The sequence below is a fragment of the Atta colombica genome, unplaced genomic scaffold (assembly GCF_001594045.1).
Source record: "Atta colombica isolate Treedump-2 unplaced genomic scaffold, Acol1.0 scaffold1, whole genome shotgun sequence".
Lineage (NCBI taxonomy): Eukaryota > Metazoa > Arthropoda > Insecta > Hymenoptera > Formicidae > Atta > Atta colombica.
Window position 1 is genome coordinate 3,795,785 of NW_017259183.1, and position 11,240 is coordinate 3,807,024.

The window sequence follows — 11,240 nt, forward strand, 5'->3', positions numbered from 1 at the left end:
GAATGTTGATATTATATTCCTTAGGTATCATACTATTTCTAAACTATTACGGTGCGTGCGGCTGTGCGTAGATACAATAGTAGAAACAAGGGAAATATATACGCGATTTGACGATCAGAATTTCTTCACGTACCGTCCGAGTACCCGCTGTCGCACGATTCTTAATTGAACGATCCAATTGGATTCGAACATCAATTTTCGTCGCGCAAGCAATGCAACTACTACATACCATCTAATTTTTAATCGTATAATAAACTAAAGTTGATAAAACTTGTAATCATTTTGGATAAGTGATTCAGATAAATACAAATGAAGGTGAGCTACATTTTTTACGAGTTTCGAAACTCATACTTTATCACTTATATCAAATATTCGATTCAATAAAGTTCAATTTTTATTTATAAGTTCGCTAATTAAATAGAAATAATTCGTATGGGATCAATGAAGATGCAATCGATTCGCTTTTCGCTGCTGATCGAAGATCCTCAATTTTAATAAAATTAAAATTTAGTCTCATTGCCACTTTCGTTTCGTTCATGACGAACGAAGCAAAGTCGCCGTTGGGAGACTCGCAGTCACAAATATTCATTTCACTGGTCAGCACTGTCACGAGTAGATTGTCATTCAAGCAATCAGGGCGATTTCCATGATTGAACCTTGGATGAGCCGTGGATTTTCTTCTTACTCGCGTACAAATAAACCTAGCTTATCGCTTAACGCTATGTCACATTATATAAATTCGACGAAAGTTGTTTACTTATTCGGTCTGCCTATTTACTAAATAGCCTCTATTTCTCGCACGCCATTCTCTCTTATGTCGCAGTCTATATTGTTTTCTAGCACGATACTCCGCATCCTCGAGTTTCGCGAGTCCGAATCAACACCGGATCTATTCGCGCTACACGTTTAAAATTGTTTTCGAGCGCGTGATCTCAAGATCGAAAGATAATGAGCGTCGATTAAACGACTCGAATTGGAATTCAACGAATTGCAACGAATTGCAATCAAAGAAGATCCATGCTTTCCTCACGCTTCTCTGAATAAAGAATTTTTCCTTATTTTCTTCGAACGACGTTAATTCACATAGATTTAACTAATGATTAGTTTCTTTCGGAATTCTCATTTCTCTTGCAACAAATCGACTATCTCATAGAGGTGCTGCAAGATTATTCAGAAAAGATAAACGTCGTCATAAATGACACCGTTTATAATGCGTATTGCAGCATAAGACTTCTCAAAGAAAACGTTTTCTCCGAAGATTCCTTTTCGTTTTCTCATTTTCTTGATTCCCGATCTAATACCGCTTAACACGATGAGCTTTTAAGCTCACCGATATCGGCAATATTCTGTAGTAGCGGTGTAGCTTCACTGTTGGCCTGGGATTTGGCATTGTAGCGTTGTTTGCTCAGCGCCGAAAGCAGGCTCGCGTTTGTCGACATGAGACGCGAGTTCGCAGCACCCAGGGCAGCTATTTGCTGTTCCTGCGCGTCGATCACGCGCTGTTTGTACGATAACGCCGCCGACATCTTCTGCTGTTCGCGACGTAGTTCCTCCTCCACGGAGATTAACCTACGAGCAAAAAAGAAAACATTAAATTGGGGTTAAATGCGGATTGCACGAGAAAGAGAGAGAAACGTTTGATAAAAGAATTAAAGCTTCTCTCATCGGAAATGTCCCTTGAAACGATCTTTATTCTTCGAGAATTTATATTTAGATAGAAATGCTGAAAAGATTATTTCAAATTTTATTATACGCGAAGAATAAAGAACGTTGAGGAATTATTAATTAAGCTGCGCCGAATTAACTCTCTCGAGCTTCTGCTGTTCAATTTGTATCATTTTATTTTAAAAAGATATTCAGTTTATTGACGAAATTCTGTCTTCTATTTGAAACCGAGAGACATTACAGCGAAGCAGAAAAAGAACCAAGCGCACCATGATGTATAATTACTGAAACAACATCAAGAGATAAAAATAAAGTTGTAAGAAGCAACAATGTTTGATGCATAATTTAATATATTCTTGGAAAAGGATAACTGGAATATAAGGTCTTCAGAAATTATATATGTTTGCCTTGTATCATAATTATAGCGAGTATGTATGTATAATGAAAGAGAGAAAAAAAGAAATGTCCATATGAGTTTGATACTGCGAACATTTGATTGACATACGGTACCCGGACATTTCTTTCTTTGCGACACACTTTCTTTGCAGATAATTATCTCAATATCCGTGCACATGACCAAAATGAACGTGTTGAAATGTGAGTCATGAGATGTGTCGGTGTTCAATGAGCGCCAATTCGGTGAAAAATTGATAAAAAAAACGTTTCGTGATCGGTAATGTCAAAACGGTGAACACGAGTTTTCGTTCCGAGTTTAATTCCGAGTGGCGAATTTTCGAAAATCAAGAAAGAACACGATGAGCTAACATATGAATATAAAAATGTAAGAAAAGCTTATAAATATAATTGACTCTTACACCAAAGGTCCAGATCAAGCCAGAGTATACCAAATGCAGCGGATAGAATGCACAGGAACACACAATCAGTTAAACATACATATCGTTTCGATAAAGTAAAGTAACCGTTTATATACGAGTGAGTGTTTCCCCATTAGTTCCGTTAGACATAGAAAAAGTGGTACACGCGATTAGACGACGTTCATCACTATCAATATACACGAAATATACACAATAATTTTAATGCTAATATATTTAAAATCGCATTATTTATCAATAAAATTTAAACTTAACCCGTTGATAATTCATCACAAATTGTAACTACTACTGTAAAATTGTACTTTTTGTAAAATATACCATTGAACGAAAGTTGCCAATTCGAATGCCATTCTATATAAATTCTGTAGAATTTCTGTACGGAGACTTCAAATGAATCTCACGACAAGTCGAGAAATAAGGATATGGAAGATCGAGTGGCTGAACATGGCGAGAAGTCGAAGTGAAAAAACGCAGAGACGGTGATAATGATCACGATGATATCAGGGTTCACACTCAGGCAAAGACCCGATAATGGGTTAGCGACGTTAGTGCGGAAATGAAGATGAAGTACCTGGAAATGATGCTCTTCATGTTGGTATCAGACGCGAGATCTAAATCAGCATCCTCGTTGGCACCTAATCGCGCGCGCAATCGCAGCCGATCTACGCTATTCTGTAGCCTCTCCACCTCATACAGATCCACTTCGTACTGGAAACGAATAAACGTAGCGTGTTAGTTACGAGAGATAGATAGAAAGAATATCTGTATAGAGAAATATTCGTTAGACGATTACAGAAAATTATAATCATTTATATGCTGTAGTCAGTAGATCCATGATAGAGTAAAGAATCTGTTATTTACATCTTTAAAGAGATACAAAGTTGCAGATTTTTCCATGTTCAAGAAACAATAGTTAATTCAATTTAGAGTGTCTTCTCATTAATTACTCATAGTGCATAAAACGAAGTACCTTTCATTAACTCACCTGATCGATACTTCGATGACTGCGAGACTTGCTTCTCCTGGTGGTGCAATTTTCTTCTTCACTGGTGTCCGACAGATCTCTTGTAGAATCGAGGGAGAGTCTTCTTCGGAGCTTCGTGCAACAAACATCCTGCGCGTGCTCTGAGTTGTTTCTGTGAGTCTGATGGCCTTGTCGCCATTGGTTTTGACCGTTCCTCTGATGATTTCGTACGTTATTTTTGGGCGGTGGCGAGGGGCTTAGATCGACACCTCTTACACTGTCGACGCCGCCACCACCGCTACCATCCCTCTCTTCGGAACTGCTGCTGCCTCGTCTACCTGTTCTCGCATGATTCGAGTCCATATGGTAAACAGGATTGGCAAATGCCAACGGCGCTGTACTGAGAATATGCGCGTTTGCATTGTTACTGCTGAGATCCACTGGACTGGAGCTCTGACTGTAAGCGGCGAAGCTTTGATAGCCTGAGGAAGCCACATTGCTCAATTGTGAGATGGAGATTTGCGAACCCTTCTGTGACTTGGATTCCGACACTTCATCGTCCGCGTATCTTAGTAAATCAGACAGCTCATCAAGATTGCCGTTAGCGGACGCGTTGTTTCCCTTGGAAGTGTAATTATTGTTGGGCTGATGATTGATTGACAGTGTGAGATTCGTAGGCGGATTAACGACTATGTTAGCATTCACTGTGGTCTTCGAGACATTGTTGTAATTGCGCTGTTGGGTCTGATTAGCGTTCTCTTCCTTGTGACAATGATTCCGGCTGGTCGATCTCGATACATTGTAATTGTTATGATTAAAATTATCTTCGCGATCGTGAATGTCAAGACTTTGCGCGAGACGTGCGATGTTATGCCGATGCTGTTGTTGCTGCTGTTGCTGCTGAGAAACAATACTACCATTACTCGACTGAATGTTTTGAGGCGACGTGGTGATATTATAATTGGAATCTTTCAAATTGTTGTGACTTTCGGAACGTGTGGGGCTTGTTGGATGAGTCTGGCAGTGATTGACGTTTGCCAGGCTCGCGCTGGCTGTCAGTCTGTAACCTGGTCCAGATCGATTGGGACCAAGCGGCCTATGTTGCCGCGTGATCGGTGTTGGTGAACGCGACACGAACGCCGGCGGCTCCAAAGGATAATCATCTGAGTTAATTTGCAGCTGCAACTTGCCATTCGTTGGCATGTAAGCGTTTCGCGGTAGAGTCGCTGCTCTTGTGACGTTTGGACTGCGCGAACTATTGTGACCTAGAGTGTTGGTTTGTAGCACTTCATTGCTATCTCTGATCGTGCCGTTTATAGTACTATGATTGCTCAGTGTCGACGTGGCCGAAAGGGAGAGATTCGAGTTGCTGTTGGCGATCGTCGGATCATTGTAGCGAAAAATATTATTTTGTAAGTTTGGATAACGATGTGTGGTGGGTACGGGACTCGGACCTGGTTGATCCAGAGCTATGGAGATTCTATCAAGGATCTCGGGCAATCGCGATGGTGGCATTGATGGCGAGGATGGAGCTATTGTTGCCACACTTTCTCGTAAAAGAGCGTGCAGCAGAGACAATTGCTTGCCCAGATCTATATAGCCATCAAATTCAAGTGAGTTATTAGTTGGTGCATCCTTTGGTAATGGACTCTGTTGAATAGAAAAATTATATTAATACAGAGCACACTTTTTTATACATGTAGTTACATAAAATTATAGTTTTAGGTTTTAGATTTAGTTATAGTTTTAATTTGTAAAAATGTTTTCATATTTTTTTCATTTATCTATTCAAGAAGCGATATATGTATTATATACACTCGTCGGAAATTAAAATATGATAAGATATTATACTTACGCTAATTAGCTGCAAGAAATTCTTCATAGACGGAGCTTCGCGTTCGAGTAAATCATTCATAAATTCCATGAAATTTTCCTTGCCCTGAAATCTCGTAAAGTTCGCAAGCGTTTGAAGTGTCTTCGCGACCAGAGTGAGATTTCTCGCTGCTTTCTCATTCGGATATTCTAAAGTAGAAATTATTTTTTTAAGGACTTTTATGTATTAAGTAATTTTTATTTTATAATTATAATTAATGGATGAATTACAAATCTATACAAATATAATACGCGTAGTAATCAATAATCCATACTAATCGAAATTCACTTAAGATGTAATTATGTTTGATTTACCGTGCGTAATGTTGAAGAGAGATGGACTGAGAATGGCAGGACAAAGGAATCTTAGAAAGATCGATGCGGAGATGAGATTGTCTGCAATGTCTTCGCGGCCCAGATCGGCCAGACGTTCACGGAAAATGCGGAAGCACTCGCGTAATTCTAGCGGAAAATGAGCGTGGCTTGATAATATTCTACTCCAAGCCAGTTCTACGGCGTTGCGAAGATTCTGCTGTTGTTTGTGCAACGCAGCGACGGAAGCGACCTTGAGTGGATCCACTTCGCAATCGCCGCCTTCGACTGCTCCTCTCACAACGGCTCCCAGAGTCTCTTGTAGGTATCTGTCCCCGGTCAATTTCAAGTAAGCTTCCATTGCCTTCGTGGCTAAGGAATTCCCTCGAAAAGTGAGTCTTTCATCATCTGAAATATTAATAAATACAAATTGAATTATAAATTGCAAAATAAAATAAGAATTTTAAATAAATAATCGTGTTTGAAACAAGCTTTAAATAAGAGATATTAACAGCTTTATGCGTAAGAATTAATTATATGAAGACTGACCTATTCGATGAATGTCCATCATGACGAGATCAGCGAGGAATTGCGGCGCTTTTTTCTCCCGTTGCATCACCGCTACCAAGGCAGTCGCGATGTCTTCTTTCGCCTTGACGCCGATGACGGGTTCCAATTTTTCGCATAGCGACGGATAATCAGTTTTCAGATATTCCAGAAACTCTTGATACACCTGAACCGGCAATATGTCAACTGACTGAAAACGGCATTTTACTCTTAGGGCAGGAGGATCTTTGAGAGGTCCCTTGTCACCTACTACGGTATACCATTTCTCTGTTAAGTAACGCGATGTCACATTGTGTACTGGTATACTGACGGAACCTAGAAAGAACAATTGATACGTACATCATTATATGCGTGTTGCATTTATATCGCGTTACGATTATGATAATTCACTTCGTATAATTTTGAATTTATGTTTTATTTTATTGTTTCATACATATAATATGATTCATATATCGTATTTTAAATTTATAGCTATATATTATATTGTAATCAAACATTTTCCTGTCTAATGTATGAATGATATACATATAAAAATTTTTAATTCTTCGTAATCAAATGCTTACCGATTAAAACATTTTTGTCTCTTTTCTTTTTCCTGTCTGCTTCTCTGTACAGGTTCACCTGGATGGTGTTGACAGAAGGTAAATGATGGAAGTCGAAGTGCTCGCCCCAGAAGCACAAGTCGGCCTTCAGTTTGGCAGTTGTTCGCGCATACAAGGTGCTGTCGAGACAGACTTCGCAAAAATATCGCTTCTTCGCAGGTACGCCCTTCGCCTCCAATAACCAGATCTGCAGCGAATTATCCGTTCGACGTGTCTGTTCCGCATCCGGCTGAACGGATTTCCTTAAGCTGTGCGTATAATAAAATAGATAATTTATAGCTTTTATATGCTCCTACTTATACGACGTCACATAATATAATAATTGGATCGAATAATATACAGATTTATTTGAGGATTGTTAAATCCTTCAAAATCAAATATTGTAATGACATAAATACTGAAAGTACATATTTATGATAATGTTCTAGTTTGCATATGTATACATTCTCTTGATTTTCAATCCGCTTGCGGTATTACCGAGAGATGAGCACTTCAATTTTGCATAATTCAAGTCAAATGTCATATTTATCAAGGACTATAGGATGTAGGATCGAGAAACTGCGCGGTAAATCTAGAGCGTCGCGTACAGTATTTAGTCCCGAAATGATCGGGTACATCATTCTCGTATGATGAAAATAAAACGGCTGCTTATCTGGCGCGGTGTGTGGCAGAGCGATAAATAAAAAGCAATGCGCAACCCGGTTCAACCGACCTGAGCAACCACTGGTCCCGTTCGTGAGCGGTTTTGCAACTAAAATACTTCGGCCCGCCAGTACTCGGCGTGACCTGGAAGCAGTGTGGCCTGCCGAGGAGACTTGGATGCAGCGGCGTCACCGCTGCGAGGTCCATTGAGGTCACCGCCTGACCGCACAGCAGAGACTCGTGTGAACGGCATCCTCGGAGACCGGCGCCCCGTTGCTTTTGCCGCTCGAGCTTTGTTACGCTCTTCGTTCTCTTCAGAGGGTTCGACCGGAACGATCGCTTCGAGAAGAAATTCTACAAATGAGAAAAGACATACTTGGTTAAGAAAGAGTTGTGCACAGGATTTAGTACACGGTTCACAATTCGTGAGAATTTCGTGGAAAAGCATAATGCATGTTTTGCAATATAAATCTTGTCTTTTCAGTGACCTAGCAATTGTATGTACAGATAAAAGTAAAAGAAATATGATAAATAAATAAATAAACATAGTGTAGATCTTTATATATTATTTGTTCTTTAATAATTTTGTATAAAATACGGAAGCGTATAATTTCATATTATTTTGCCTGAAAAGAACTTTTTGTATTGTTTTGTTATTGTTTTCTTTGTATATAAATTCATATATGTATACCTATTATTAAATACAATACTTGATATTTTCTTATTTTGTAAATTATTTATCAAAGAGAACGCCTTATTCAATTTCGACTTTTGTAAGTTTGATATATTTCTTTCGAAAGAGAAATTTGGCTGGTTGCCATTAAGGTGGTTGTATCGCAAAATGACTTTTCTTTGAAGATTTGTTTGAAGAAATTTTTACTATTTGAAGATATATTCTCTATATATATATATATATCATTTTGAGAGCGGCGTGGTTCAAAAGGCATGTTCAAAAGATAATTGCATTTGAAGTTAGTATTTTTAACATGTGTTAGACAAGTAGTTCTCTGTGCCAGACAAGGAACGACAGTACATTTTCAATTATAGCGATAAAAAAACGATATTTAGAAATTCGCTTAGACTATAGATAAATATAATACGAATCTCCTAAACCAAACCTTAAAAAATTACTTTACTATAGTTGCTTTCACTAATATCCACTTCACTTATCAACTGATTCTTAAGTATCGGACCACAGAGAAAATAAAGATTACTATTGGGAAATAAAAATTATTGTTCAAAAATTATCTGCAGCAATTTTTGAACAGTAATTTTTTTTCATCGCCGAACGGTGCCTCAGGCGATTGCCTCTTCATAAGTCGCTCCTATGCGATACAACCATTTTAAGGAAAAATTCTGGATGTATATAACAAAAGAAACAAAAGAAAACTTCGTGGCTTTATCTGACAATATAATGAATTCCGTAGTAATGTGTATATTACATAATGTCTATAGTATTGATTACATAGGGCATTCTCTTTCCCATTCCTCCATTTCTATTTAATGTGTTATTTAATATATATTATATTATTTAATAAAAATAAAAAATATATCAATTTATATTAATTTATAAAGAATGTATACCTATTAATATACATTAATTTATTGTAACAGAAGCACTCTCTCTCTCTCTCTCTCTCTCTCTCTCTCTCTCTCTCTCTTTCTCTCTCTCTCTCGCCTCCCTTTCTCTTTTCTTCTTTTTTTGTTTTCTAATATATTTTTATAACAATAAAAAATAAATGAAATATATTTTAAAAATTCTCGAACCGTAAAAGCAATCCGCAATGTGACTGCACACTAATTTTAAGTAAATAGCACGATATGGTGAGGACCTTGTTCTGTCATATAATATCTGTTGTATCACTGTATCCTAATATAAAGAATGTGTATATATATATATATATATATGTGTGTGTGTGTGTGTGTGTGTGTGTATATATATATATATACACACACACATACAGGATGAGTTATTTAAAACAAGTTAGCTGAATAACTCACTTGTTTTTAATAATAGAAGGAAAAGTTGCATAGTTTCAAGGGGGACGTATTTTGGACATATTGTCTTTCTTCTAGGTGGAGGCGCTAAAAAGATATTAAGGTCACCTCTATTTTTTTAAACGAAATTAAATGATTTTTTTACACAATATGATTCCTCTAACTATTCTGTATATAAAATATAAAAGTATTATGTTAGTGATATCAAAAATGGTAGTGATATAAAAAAACCAATAGTTTATGAGATATTTTATACTTTATTCTGTCACATGTTAACATAAAATATTAAATATCTCGTAAACTATTAATTTTGTGATAATCGTATCTTACTTTTATATATACTTTTATGAATACTTTTATGAATAGAATAATGAAATGAATCAATTAGTGGATAGAATTGTTTATTTAAAAAATTATTCATTTTGCATACATATTTTTTTAAAGCAACTTCCGATGATCTGACAAAAATTATTTGGAATAAAAGTTAATCAGTTTTCAATCGGCTACAAATTGCAATATCAAAAATTGCAATATTAAAATATTTTTTTTTAGGAAAAAAGTCAAAGTCACCCTAATTTTTTTAAATACTACGATTTTTACTTCATAATATTGTAATTAATATCAAAACAGGTTTAATGACCTTGAGATGACTTTAAAGTCAGATGAAAATGTTTCCGTTCATTGATCTTACACTTGATTTTAAAATCATAGTATAGCAAGTCATTCAACTCGTTAACATCAATTACAATATTATAAAATAAAAAATACGTTGTGCCAAAAAATTAAAAAGATTAAGATAACTTTAACTTTTTTTCCTAAAACAGAATATTTTGCAAATTTTTAATATTGTAATTTGTAGTCAATTGAAAACTGACTAAATTTTATTCAAAATAATTTTTGTCAAATCATCGGAAGTGCCGGAAAAATCATGATCATAGTTCCGTGGGACACCCTGTATATATACATACACAGAGTATTCAAAAAAGATCGAGACCTCGGATTTATCAGGAGGATGACGTTTCTTAAAACAATGTTTTAGACGTTTTAAAAGTTGTATAAAAAGATCTATTTACAGATCTTATCAGTTTGACTTTGGATGGCGTCGCCAAAGTCAGGCCAAGATCAAATCAATATTTTTTAATGGAACACCTTATTTTGAATGCCAGAATCTAATAACTAGTGTCAAGAGCTTTTCAAAACATTGTAATAAAGTTATTTTTTATTAAGTACTTTTCGAATTATAAGACTTGAAAGTGTCAGGCATTAGTATTACGCAAGGTGTCCGATCAACGACTAAAACCTCTTAAATATTGATCATGCTGTGAATATTTGTTCAAGATCAAGACCATTGGGGATTATTCCTCTTATTTTCATTTTTGCATTAAAAATTTTTATGTAAAAATGAAATAATCCTGAACAACATTCAAGAGATTTTAACACGTGCATGCGTGCGTGCGTGCGTGTATATATTTTTGCATATATGCAATCGATCATTTTTTTCTTTTTCAAGGAGGATGGACTATTAGTTGAAAACTAATTTAGAAACTTAATTTTTTTCATATGTTGTAGATAAATACTGTACACAAATAATCCCACAATTTGAACAATATTGATAGTATAGTTTTCTTGTAATAACAAAGAATAGAATATAAATATCGTTCGAAGCTTGCATTGCAAAATAATTTAATTAAAAATGACAAAATGAACGAGCATACAATGATGTTTGATAGCAATTATTTAATATTAAACTAATATCAAATATACATCAAATATATATATATATAT

At 36.0% G+C, this 11,240-nt stretch overlaps 1 protein-coding gene across 5 annotated transcripts in view; it reads right to left on the reverse strand.

The window, feature by feature from the left end:
* Window positions 1-410: 410 nt before the first annotated feature.
* Window positions 411-11,240, reverse strand: part of LOC108694661 (probable Ras GTPase-activating protein) — a 161,305-nt gene continuing 150,475 nt past the window's right edge. For all 5 annotated transcript variants that reach the window (XM_018204310.1, XM_018204292.1, XM_018204302.1 and 2 more), the window contains 8 exons: window positions 7,528-7,811; window positions 6,777-7,063; window positions 6,196-6,528; window positions 5,650-6,054; window positions 5,318-5,484; window positions 3,484-5,112; window positions 3,070-3,206; window positions 411-1,569 (listed from right to left, as the gene is read on the reverse strand). In XM_018204310.1, the coding sequence (XP_018059799.1) occupies window positions 1,305-1,569; window positions 3,070-3,206; window positions 3,484-5,112; window positions 5,318-5,484; window positions 5,650-6,054; window positions 6,196-6,528; window positions 6,777-7,063; window positions 7,528-7,811 (3,507 nt within the window). In that variant the 3' untranslated portion in view covers window positions 411-1,304. The remainder of the gene's footprint in view (window positions 1,570-3,069; window positions 3,207-3,483; window positions 5,113-5,317; window positions 5,485-5,649; window positions 6,055-6,195; window positions 6,529-6,776; window positions 7,064-7,527; window positions 7,812-11,240) is intronic.